Source organism: Monopterus albus, unplaced genomic scaffold, assembly GCF_001952655.1.
Source record: "Monopterus albus unplaced genomic scaffold, M_albus_1.0 scaffold477.1, whole genome shotgun sequence".
NCBI classification, from domain to species: Eukaryota; Metazoa; Chordata; class Actinopteri; order Synbranchiformes; family Synbranchidae; genus Monopterus; species Monopterus albus.
Window position 1 is genome coordinate 1 of NW_018128357.1, and position 12,767 is coordinate 12,767.

The window sequence follows — 12,767 nt, forward strand, 5'->3', positions numbered from 1 at the left end:
ATTTGATTTGATTTGATTGCACTGTTCTATTGACTGTTGACTAAAACACACTGAGAGCCTCTGTGCCTGAAACAAATTCCTTGTATGCTCGACATACTTGCCAATCAAAGTTGATTCTGATTTCTGATTCTAAACTACAGTGTAGTTTGGTAGCCTATACACCATTCTGACTCTGTCCAGCAGATGGCGGTATGGACCTGCCATCAGCTGCTAATAACAAATAGAAGTAGACCACAGTCTGCCGAGAAGCCTCATTGGCTGAGCCTATTTGACGTCAGCGTAACTTCCGATAGTCAGAGGTGTCAACATGGCAGCGTTGGATGTTTTTGTGGATAATTTGGTGGCACTCTGGAGGGTAACAGCCTTCCGACAAAATTTCCATTGGATATTTTTACTTATTTCACTCGTGGGATCATTTCTGAAGGAGCTGGAGCTCGTCCCGCAGACATATTTCAGCAGTAGCAGAAATTTTCTGAACGTGTAAGTAGTTAAATCTGGTTTTGTTGTTAGCTTGCTACGGTTAGCAACAGAACTGATTCAGTGAGCACACCTGTGGTTTACTTGAAGGTCACTTGCTGACGAGAGAAAGGGAAGAAGGTGAAAGTGCCACCAGGAAAAGTCCCATTCTTAGTAGGACACTTTGAATTAGAGTGTAAATGTCCTGAACCATGTGAACCACACTTTGATGTTTGGATGAAGCACAAGCGACCTTCATGTGCAGTGTGAGCCAAAGGGTCACAGTCTAAGTAGCAGCCACAGGGTGATGATGTTACAGTGAGTCTACAGCCCCTGTCTACCTGCAGTCTTCTCTCAGTATCAGCTGTCTGGTGCAGTGTGACCAGTGTTTTTGTTTCTCTTGTTAACAGTGTAAGGGATGCATTGCACTGCAGAGGCATAGTGATAAAAGTAGACATTGAAGTTTATTTCAAAATGTCCTTCCTGCTCTTCGGTGCTGCCTTTACTGAACAAAAGTCAAGTTATTAAAAACAATGAAAAAATAATGAAAAAAAAAGAAAAATACTTGTTCATAAAATATCTAAAATAAACAAGAATCAGAGAAAATTAACCAGCAGCTGATTTGATAATGAAGAACCCTGCCGGCAATCGGGCGAAGGCAGGGTACACCCTGGACAGGTCGCCAATCCATCGCAGGGCTAACACATAGACAAACAACCACACACACATGCACTCCTATGGGCAATTTTAGAGACACCAATCAACCTAAGCTGCATGTCTTTGGACTGTGGGAGGAAGCCGGAGCACCCGGAGAGAACCCACGCAAGCACGGGGGGAACATGCAAACTCCACACAGAAACATCCCAGGTGGGGCCCGAACCTGGAACCTTCTCGGTGTGAGGCAACGGCGCTAACCACTGTGCCACCGTGCTGCCATGATTTTATCTGTACAGCAGAAAATCTCCAAATGTTTTGTTTCTGGTTGCAGCTCCTTAATATGTGAAGATTGGTTACTTTTTATTTGTTCATTCTCCTTTTGAGTTTACATAGTCTACAATTATTATGTAGGCTCTTACAGAAGAAATTACTTTTTTTTCCCCAAAGACAGTCTATATTCATAATCAGTAAAACCTTCCTTTGCTCAGTTAAATATGCTGTGTGGCTTTGCTGCTCTGCCTTGATGGACTAATAAATCATTTCATAACTTATTACCTAGGGTAATACTTACAGTATCGGATCTGATGCAGTATTTGAGTGCAGACTGAGTCAGTGTCATGTTCCTCTTGCAGGTATTTTGTCAAAGTGTCCTGGGGGTGGACATTGCTACTGCTGACACCCTTCCTCCTCCTCTCCAATGCCTCTTTCAGTAGGAGCGTTTCCTTCCTCAGCCAGCGGTTGCTGTCTCTGGTGGTCGCCACTGCCATCTGGTATGTCTGCACTGAGACATTCGTCTACATCGAAGATGTGACTGGCTCATGTTATGAAACTCGCACCATGGAAGTTATCAACAAGGAATTCACATCCAAAGCCAGCTGCAGGCACGCTGGCTTCCACTGGCAGGGCTACGACATCTCAGGACATTCCTTCATCCTGGCCTACTCTGCTCTTTTTATCATGGAGGAAACTGCCCCTATGGTTTCTCTGAAGACAGCCAGTCTGTCTGCACTGCCCAGGATGGTCCTCAGCCTGCTGTATGTAGCTCTCAATTTTATCATGGTCATCTGGGTGTGGATGTTTGCTTGCACCTCTGTGTACTTCCACGACCCGATTCACAAGTTGCTAGGGACCAGCTTGCACCTCTGTGTACTTCCACGACCTGTCTCACAAGTTTCTAGGGACCGTTTGCGGCCTGTTGGGGTGGTATCTGACCTATAGGGTTTGGTATCTAAAACCTCTGTCACCAGGACTCCCCCCTCAGCTCCACCTGAAGGAACAGAAGCAGCACGCCTGAGCTGTACAGCACTGTTGTTAACATTGCAGCCATCCTCACAACAACACACTACAGCTGATGTTATCTCTGTCCAGGTCCAAGCTGGTCGTACTATTTTAAGTGGTTCCTTCCTCACAGAAATGTCACTCTGTGCAGGAGGGACTGGCTTGCAGCTCCTCCATAGCATTTGGCAGCTGCTGTTCCCCAAGTAAGATTTAGTAATCTGAGATAAAAGCAAGACACCACCCTGTCATTCAGCTTTAGTCTCTGTTTCTGGCATGTTACACCACTGTTTGTCTGTCAGTTTGTTGCCTTATAATGCTTTACTCATGGATGAGTCATCACAGTATTTTAGATTCCTGCATGGGAACATTCGAGAATGTTTACAACTCTAGTTGTACGCTACTGACATGCATTTCTGCAGACCAATGTACAGTAGGTGTTCATTGTTTTTATAGGAAACTACCTTCACAGCATAGACCAGACACTCAAGCTACAGTGGAAGCACATCTCATTCTACATGTAGGATTTTAATGAGCTGGACAGTGTGCGTGTGTGTGTTTATCACCTGTTTGGGATTACTACAAGTGTGTCAACAACATTTGTAAAGTTTACTCAAAGAATGTGGAGTTTGATTAAGAATTGTAGTTGCAAATTTTTATTAAAAGGCTTTAAAGGATACGGCTGGAAATATTCGGTGTTTTACTGAGGGCTGCATGCAGTGATTCTTTTCATCATCAATTATTCTAATGATTTCTTTCTCAGTACATTTTTTAGATCTATAAAATATCAGGATACGGTGTAAAATGTCCATCACAGTTTCCTCATGCCCAGTATGATTCTTCAAATGATTTTTCTGGCCAACAGTTCAAAATAGAGATAATCAATTTACTGTCTCATAAGACAAAGAAAAGCAGCAAATCCTCTCAGATGAAAATCTGAAATCAGAGAATGTTTGACTTTTGTCCTTTGGCATACCTTTTGTAATGATCAAAATATTTGCAGATATTTGTTTTTTTGGGGGGGGGGCTAATAGTTTCAGCTCTAATTGTTCTTATTGTCAACACCATGAATATTCTGTATCAAATCTACTAAACCTGTATTTATCCCATTAATGAATGGTGCCAGTGCTAAATCAAGCTAATTCTTCTGAGTAATAGACCTCAACTGTTGTCAAAAATCTATTAAAAACACCTAATAATAATAATAATAATAATAATAATAATAATAATAATAATAATAATCTTTAATTCTATAGCACTTTTCATAACATAGTTGCAAAGTTCTTCACAACAGCAAAACATAAATGATGACCATGGAACTACTGCTAACTTGTACTATTTACTACCATTGAAATCTCACTAGAAACAGGCTTTTCAACCAACTGTGACCCAGAGACCACCATTCTGACTAAAGGGGTTGTTTCCATTATAGGAACCCACTGAAACCTGTGGTGGGGGGGGATCTGCATGTATTTCACTGTTAGCTTAAACCATGGCATTATATCCCATTATATTCCTATGTTACCAGGAATATAACACAAAAGCTTTTAACTGGAAAGTGTTGAATGACTGTGCAAGACCCAGATGCATTTCAGGTCAGGCTTAGGCATGCTTCAGGCCCGCGGTGTGAGCGGTACCAGAGTGAAATTGAGGTGGGAGGCTATGCTTGGTGGTGGTTAAGGGAAGTATGGGGTGTACCGCTCCTTAGGTTCCAATAGTGGAACGGTAGCATAAGAAGTAATCTGAGGGCCATTGTTGTGGGGTGGCTACACCAGAGGGCCACTATTTTAATCCTGAAAGTCATCTTAGCTTTTCCAAGTTGTATATTTGCAGGAATTTGATTGAAAACCTCCACACTAGAATCCCAAATGTGTATTAATCCATGTAAAACAGTCCCCAACAAAAGCTCTGTTTACTTCAATTTGAATAATGTTTGCAAAAAAATGACTGATTCTTGTCAAAATGACTGATTCTTGTTTTTTAAAGGCTGAAAGTTAAAAAACCATGTGCCCCACCCCCACTAGGAGCCAGTAGCCACCGACATGAGGGAAGTTTTTTTTTTTTGTGGGATGTGTTAACACAAAGGATGATATAGCCTAATGCCAGCCTTATCCTTTATGGGGGGGGTTGGTAAACTTAGGTTTGTGTAATGCAGTATTTTTAAGATTATTAACTGTTCACAAACAAATAACTGTCTTGTAGTCATTCTGTATTAATTTTCATGATATGGTCAATACACAGTTACAAACTCCACAGTACAGGGAGCACATTGGGTTTCTGTAAAACAAAAACCACGATGTGTATTATATATGTGTGTGTGTGTGTGTGTGTTTGTGTGTATAGAAATATGAAAAATATTATAGTGAAATAAAATGGCCACAGATCATAACTTGGATTTCTCAGCTTGACCTCTGTGTGTTCCAAGAAGAACAGCTCCAGCCCCTCAGGTTGCATGACTCCAGTCAGAAGCAGTAACCAGCATGTTTGCAGTAGTGGTTATCATGTTCCCCCCCAATACTATGTTCTACTGAATAAGTATGGAAAAGTCAACATAACAATTAAGCTCATTCTGTCATTAAAATGAATGTAGAATTTGGAAATGTACACTTTACTGTCCTCTTGCTTACTTCAAAACCCTGAAAACTCTAATATATTATAATCTTCTCTTTTGTGCCATTAACTGCTGCTCATGAATGAACACCTGGACCAAATAACCTCCGTGTTTCCTTGCATATCTCGTCTTTCCAGGCAGAAAGGACTGAATCTGAACAGTTAAATATACAACTGTTCTGCACTGTCCATATCAAAAATTAAAGTGGACACAATTAATTACAACTTCTACATTTCTAGCTGAGTTTTTCTAAGGAAAACCCAATTTAATTGTCAGACATGACATATCAAGGAGACACTGCTGATTATGGTATTTGGTTCACGGTGTGCTGCTAATCGGCACCTGCAGAGACGAGTTTATGTAGCAGGGGAAACATAGTGAGTCCTTCCTGCAAGAATGTCTGCATAAGCAGCAAAAAGCAGCTTAATACTCCAGCTAGTATCTAGCATCATAAGTTAAGCCTAAAAAGGAGCAGAATTCTAATTGTTAAACCCACATGGTCTGACAAAGACAGGCTCCTATTAGAGTGGGGAGGGCAACAACTAGGCAGCTGGTAGGGCTACTCCTTTAGCGTTAAACCCACATGGTCTGACAAAGACAGCCTCCTATTAGAGTGGGGCAGCTGGTAGGGCTACTCCTTTAGCGCTCAGCTCCAATTGTGTTCTCCTTATTTAACCTTTGAGCTAATGCATAATGCGCAGTAAAATAAATGATACAGTGTATAAAACCAATCTTGCTACTGCAGCAGTGATTTTCTTGCTCAGTACTGCCGAGGGTCCATCTCAGGTGCTTGAGAGATTACACTTCATCTGCAGTCTGATGTTCAGCAGTGATCATAAACTCTGCCTCTGGGGCCACTCCTTCCAACAAGCACTGAAATATGCTGTACATCCTAAACCCAATGCAACACTATTGTGCCATAAATGCAGAATTTACTGCGTCACTTCCAGTTCAGTCAAGTGTAGCTTGTCAAACACCTACAATTCATATATGATAGAGAGTGACAGTGGACCACTGTGTGCTTTGTGATCTGTGGTGCTCTAAATAAACTGACTCAGAGTGCACGTGTCTCTGTGTGTGTCATTGTGTGTAGGGTACAGAGTTCAACATTTTGGGATAAGCACTTGCTTGCATTCTTGCTGAGAGATTGATGACGCTGTTGTGTGTGCAGTAAATCTGAAGCTACAGCCAGTTAGATCAGCTTAGCATAACATCTGGAAACAACTTGCCCCCAGTCTCGGCTTTTCATGCAATTACCATTACATTCAAGTCACAGTGCTGAGCAGCTGGTTTTGGTAAATGTAAAACCCTCTGAAAATCACAGCATGTCCTTTAGAAACACTAAAGCTGCTTGTATACGTTGTCAGGACTTGTCTGCAGTGGTGGAAGAAGTACTCAGATTGTTCACTGAAGTAGCAATACCACAGTGTAAAAACACTCTATTAGAAGTAAAAGTCCTGCATTCAAATTGTTACTTAAGTAAAAGTACAAAGGTATTAGCATAAAATATACCTAAAGTACTATAAGTAAAAGTACTCATTATACAGAATGGCACAATTCACATGAGTGTATATCATATATGGGACTATAATTATTAATGTTCTATTGTGTACATCACATGCAGCTGGTAAAGGAGGAGCTAATGTTAACTACCTTATATGCTTATACTTTGAATTACTTTACATACTGCTGGTTAGCCTGTGAATTTCCAACCAGGGATCAATAAAGTTTTAGGATTGTAATGTATTGTTTTTAATTAATCTCAGTCTCAAAAGAAACTAGTAACTAAAATGATCAAATAAATGTAGTTGAAGTATGAAGTAGCAGAAAATGAAAATACTCAAGTACAGATACCTTAAAATTGTTCTTAAGTACAATACTTGAGTAAATGTACTTGGTTACTTTCCACCTCTGCTTGTCTGATGGTCAGACACTACCACACCATTCCACAGCGGGTTACAGAGTGTGACACAGAGAAACAGGCTGTGGTTTGAGAGCTCGGGGAAGCTGCTGCTGTAACGGTGTGGTCCTGCCCAGTAGCCAGAGATGGCCCAGGAGGAGGGCTGTCCTCTCCTCACAGATCCATATATCTCCAGTGTATGCAAATCATGCTCTCCTTAGGTCTGCTCCTCCACGCCAAAACAGTGATAGAACAGTGAAACTGAAAACCACTAACATTAAGAAAAACTCTGTCATTGAAAAAGACTGACATCGACAAAAAATCTGAACATCAAATTTAATTTTCAATGCCAAAACGTCACAGTCCTGGCTCCATAATATATCTCCTTGCTTGATTTGTACAACCTGAACCAAAATGTAAACCTTTCTTATCAGTTATATTAGTATACACTGATGTTTCTTTCCAGTATTTAATATTTTATTTAAAAAAAACTTGTATTTTGCTTGTGTTGTACATAGTAAACAGATGTAATTCTTGCAACTTAAAAAAATGGGTTAGCAGATTTTTATATTGTTTAACAGGTTGAATATTTTTTTATCCAGGGAGAGAGTTGTTGACCATGGTGAAAATATGTGGGGTAAAGGGGGACTAGCTGTTTCCTTCTGATGCTAGGCCTAAAATCATATTTAGCCCCCAGACAAGAGACCTTCAGGGCGACAGTAATGGTAAATGGTCTTATACTTGTAGAGCGCTTTTCTATGCATTGCAGCACACTCAAAGCGCTTTCACACTATTTGGCCATTCACCCAAGAAACTTAAGTTCATATGACTCAAATATTACACAAGCACTTACACATTCGTCATCACCGGGAGCAACAGGGGGTTCAGTGTCTTGCTCACAGACACTTCGACACGTAGACTGGATATGGAGGGAATCAAGCCGCTATTCTTCTGGTTAGGAGACGACACGCTCTATCTCCTGAGCCACAGCCGTCCCCTAGCATTAGTGGTTGTTAAACTACCTTCTGGGTGTAAAGACCCCTGGGTAATTATGTTTCCTTAAAATCTTATGCTCAGCGCTAACTCAAACAACGTTTATACACAAAATGCACAAAAAAGGGCTGGCTCTGTCCAAAGGTATCAAATTCTGCCCACCAACACCTATGAAGTTCACGCCCCATCTAAAACTCATAATCCATTGCTCTGTTATCTATGTCACTTCTTTTATTGCCTGTAGAGGGTCATAGAGGGCGTTAGAGCCAATCCCAGCTGACAATGGGCAAGAGGCAGGTTACACCATGGACAGGTCGCCAGTCTATCACAGGGCTGACAACCAACCACTCACACTCATGTTCACACTGAAGGGCTGTTTAGAGTCACCAGTCAACCTAAGCTGCATGTCTTAGGACTGTGGGAGGAAGCTAGAGAACCCCCACAGGCACATGCAAACTTTACACAGATAGGCCCTGGTCGGCTGTGAGGCTCAAACCGGAGACAACAGTGCTAAATGCTGCCCCTCCACATAAAACCACATAGACTATAATTATTTTTGGTACAAATTAAACAAATGAGATATGTTCCCAGTCTTGCTAAGCTAGGCTAACAGCCTCCTAGCTGTAGCTTCATATTTAGCACATAGACCAAGTTTTGACAAGAAAGTGAGTAAGTGAATTACCCACTTTATAGTTTGCCTCCAAATTTTCACTATTTCATCTGGTAAATTCTGGCAGCACAGGACTTATCAGAAAGTATCTGTCACATACATTTTCCTGCAGTTTTACTGGTTAAACATCAAGGAGATGGAGAAGTAAAAAGCAGGTATGGAAAATTACTATAATAGTGGCACGCAAAGGTCAGTTAACCCCTGTTGGTGTTACTGTGTTTAACATTTTTACTTCTGGTTCCAGTTTACTGCAGGTGGACCTGTTGCATGCCTCCAACAAAGGTTTAAAGATATACAAAAGAAGCAGGTTTCCAGAAATAAAACTCAGTGAAGACCTTGATTACCAGAAAATGTGCTGTCAAGAATTTCATATAATGGAATGTTTTAATATTTCTTTGTTCACCCAGTTATACTGTTCTCTATATAGATTCACTGTGTTTTCCTGCAGCCATAAAACATTACAGAAAAGTTGAATCATCTCACAAATACACAGACATTTAACACAACAAGAGGGCATTCACTACATGTATTTCTTTTTTAAATACCAGTAAGCAAAGTAGCCCATCCCTCCCAGCGAGCCCATGAGAAAAGACGCCCCGAAGAAAGATGGCGGCTTCTTTTTTACCATCCGAAAGGCATTGGGTAGGACTGCAGACAGGAGGGTCGTGTGGATGTCACCCAAGACCTTGCGGAAAGCGTAGCGTTTGTGTACACGCACGTAAAAGGACTGCAGGTTGGGTCGGCTGCCGTCCTCCCAGTATTTCTTAGAAAGTCCCAAGAACTTGAGCCTGTGCAACAAGGCTCCGAGGCAGATATCAGCTAGTGTAAATTCAGGTCCACATAGCCACAACTCGCACTTTTGATCTGCAAGGGCAAAAAACAAAATTCATAACAGCACTGTTAGAAATATTTGGACTATGTTTTGGTCTCATTTTGACCAAAGATAATGTACAGTGCATGTGGTGGTCATACCTTGATACTCTAGTTTCCTTTTCTCCAGTTCAGCCTCCACTTGATCTAAAACCATGGCTAACTCCCCTAGAACTTTCTTCAGGTAATTCACATTATCGTGGTCTAAGATTTTTGCCTGGCAATCAATAAAGAAAGAAAAAGCTTTAATCTCAGGCCAGAGGCAAAGCAGCGTGCCTGATTCTTTTATCATAAAGTATGCTTATGTTATAAAAGGTGACAGCTGATCTGAAGGTGTGTTTTGAGCTAAATGCTAACATTGGGATGCTCACTTGTCAAAGCTAACACGCTGATGTTAAGCAGGAACAGTGTTTACCATGCAAACTTTGGCTAATTAGCACTAATCACAAAGCAGGCTGATACTGATGGGAGCCTCATGGACGAATTACTGTTCCGACCTGATGGTGGCTCTAGATAAAAACTCAGGAATCACCAGAGTTAATAAAATTCATTCTAATTCAAGGAAACCTCTCCAATATTTGCCTCAAACCCACAAACATTAACTTCATTCGGAAACTATGAATGTCTGTATGACATTTGCTGCCAAGTAGATGTTGAAATATTTCATAGGATTAGTGAAAACTTTGGCCGACTTATAATACTACAGGAAACCTTTTGTTTCGAATGGATGATGAAACAGCTGTAACTATCTGTTCTGTGTTTTCTCAGCCTCCAATTATGTACTAATAGCAGAGTATAAAATTATTATTATTTAATAACAGATACAAACAGCATCATTACATCTGGATGTTTGCAACATGAACTGTATTTAGGTTAACAGTGCCGTCTCTTTGCTTTTTAGCGGTATTTAGTAGTATAATTACAGGAAACCGCTGAATGTTTTTAATTACCAAATTTCCCTCAGCCGCAGACCTATAGACAGTCAATAGCAAAAAATATCAACAGGGCAAACAATCCAGTTCAGTCACACTTATTAGTTCTGATCTTTATTAAGAAGTCACATATTTAACAGGTAGATCACAGATTAGATAAGAGCCCTTAATGGCTTTTCTGCATGGACTGCAGACTTTTTAGTGTTTCAAAACCTTTTAACAATGTACAAATTTATATTTCACTAAATAAATCACTAAATAATTAGCATCTTAAAAACTTTTATTTTTCAATCGAGATGCTAATTCAGGTCTTCATCCCAGCTGTGGGCGAAATTACAGACAGATTAATGGACATTAATACTGTTAGGGTTTAAAAATTTTTTACAAGACTGCATGAAAGGCATCCATGAATTTTTACCTTGATTATCCCCTTTAATGTATAAAATAAGGGAATGATTTTCATGTAATTTACCAGTTACAGTGGGATTTGCAGTTTAATACATGCACTCAAATATAAATATAATATATTGCAGTCTATTAATAGTTCCCTTTAAGTCCCATTTAAATGCCCTAATTCCATCATTATGAGGTTATTGGGTCATTTAATTAAAATTTAAAATAAAAAAATTAAGGGATTGTGTTTGTTGGTTGTTTCTCTCTTATACACAATATTACAATATATTAGGAACCAGCAAACAATGAAATCATATAAATGCCAATGTAAACTTACCATGAGCTTCTTCTGCTTGGACAGGTACGGTTCTGTCAGCTGTGGCTCCTCATGGTCCAACCTCATCAGCTCTGTTGCAGCATTGGCCAGGTGTCCTGAAATCACAGAGTGAGCGCAGGTTAACTGTGTCTTCGTCTTCAGGGAGGAAAAACTACAGTATTGTTGATAATATTGTAAATGAGACACTGTGTCCTCCAACCAGTGTTTCTAACATACAGTATTTCTAACACAGACACCCTGGAACCAGGGTTTAATCCTCAGAGGAGTTATTGGACCGTCCAGAGAGCGCATTCTGTCCATGTTGCCTTCTTAGAAGGGAGACACACTGTGTGCTATGTTTTATTGCTTTATGAATCTCACAGGATAAGTTTGCTGATACTCCATACTGTTCCTACTGTTAACAAACTCATTAAAAGACTAAAACCAACAATAAATAAACTCATCCTTTTAACAAGCACTGGTTGTGTATCCAAAGCCTGATATATCCTATTTGCGTGTGCCATAGCTCTGTGGTTGACCAGGAACATGTCAGTGAGCCACACTGTTGCACTGGGTCATTACCGGTTTATTTTGTCCCAGAGCAGGAAATGTGTCTACATCAGTCCCCAACCAATGCACTATTTCTTCCTGTTTGGGTAACATTAAAAAAAAATGAAATGATATCATGTCCTCTATTAAAAATGCATGTCTTCAGTAGAACTAGCTGGGATGTGGCTGAGTGTGACAGGCTGGGTAGGGAAGTCAGGAAGTGACTCTCACACCGTTAGATTTTGTTCACATGCTATTTTGTTGAATATAAAAAATATATATTGCCAGTCTTATCCTTTACAGTCTTACACATCAGTTTGTAGCACAATCTTTAGTCTTCAGTAGCTACACTACAAACATGTAACAATAACCTTTTATCATAAAAATAATACAATAAGATGGACCCTGTTTTAGTGTGAAATGTCCCTTTACTCTGCAACATGCTCAGGCAACTCTGAAGCTGATCCAGTTTGATCCAGATTCAGACAACACTGGTTTTAAAGTGAAAAACTATTTTACATAAAACAAACAAACATGAGTGCACACAAACATCACTGATGCACAGTTCTATTAAATACTCCATCAGGTTCATTTTCTAGCTGTAACACAGACTGGCCAGGGTTTCACTGGATAATTAATTGTGCTGCAGATTTTTCTGTAATCCAGGTCAGTGCTGTGATTTACATGCCGAGGCCATTACCTGATGGAAGGAGCACTAAACCTGGCATCAATGTGCTGCGCTAAGGGTTTCTGTACTGAGTAGAGTCAAACTGCACAGTATACTAATCAGGCTGTGCACACACAAACAGGGATTTGTTGGGCCATGATGTGGAAGATGCTGTGAGTAAGATTAATGGCTTTGCATCCATAATGCCTGTGTGTTGTTTTTGCTTCAGGAGACTAGATGGTCATTCACCTCGATTGCTTGTGAATGTTCAGAAGAATGCGTTCAAAACAGTGAAATCTATTCAGGTTATGTGCCAAAAAACAAGAAACTCTCACTCTCATTTGAACTGTTAGGAATAAAAGGCTAACAGGCACATACGTATACAAACCAGACACATCGGTAAACCCACATGCATTCATTCAGAACATTAAACGTGTGAACGTGCACTGTGAAGCGCAGCAGAACACAGTCACATTAG

At 40.2% G+C, this 12,767-nt stretch overlaps 2 protein-coding genes across 2 annotated transcripts in view; one reads left to right on the top strand and one right to left on the bottom strand.

Annotated features, from left to right (window-relative positions):
- The first annotated feature begins 211 nt into the window (after nt 1-211).
- On the top strand, nt 212-3,063 carry fitm2 (fat storage inducing transmembrane protein 2). The gene is made up of 3 exons (XM_020587724.1): nt 212-480; nt 1,746-2,245; nt 2,298-3,063. The coding sequence occupies exons 1-3, from the start codon at nt 308-310 to the stop codon at nt 2,405-2,407; spliced, it is 783 nt and encodes a 260-aa protein (XP_020443380.1). The 5' UTR covers nt 212-307; the 3' UTR covers nt 2,408-3,063.
- A 5,192-nt stretch (nt 3,064-8,255) lies between these two features.
- The window catches only part of gdap1l1 (ganglioside induced differentiation associated protein 1-like 1), a 14,713-nt gene continuing 10,201 nt past the window's right edge, over nt 8,256-12,767 (bottom strand). The window contains exons 4-6 of the mRNA XM_020587750.1: nt 11,095-11,189; nt 9,535-9,649; nt 8,256-9,426 (exon numbers count right to left, since the gene is read on the bottom strand). Of these exons, the coding sequence (XP_020443406.1) occupies nt 9,083-9,426; nt 9,535-9,649; nt 11,095-11,189 (554 nt within the window). The 3' untranslated portion in view covers nt 8,256-9,082. The remainder of the gene's footprint in view (nt 9,427-9,534; nt 9,650-11,094; nt 11,190-12,767) is intronic.

Bases quoted from the DNA above. Each gene is read 5' to 3' on its own strand.
- fitm2 (XM_020587724.1), top strand. From the start codon at position 308: ATGGCAGCGTTGGATGTTTTTGTGGATAATTTGGTGGCACTCTGGAGG. The intron at 481-1,745 runs GTAAGTAGTTAA...TTCCTCTTGCAG, and splicing joins AGCAGAAATTTTCTGAACGT to GTATTTTGTCAAAGTGTCCT. The intron at 2,246-2,297 runs GCTTGCACCTCT...TTCTAGGGACCG, and splicing joins TCACAAGTTGCTAGGGACCA to TTTGCGGCCTGTTGGGGTGG.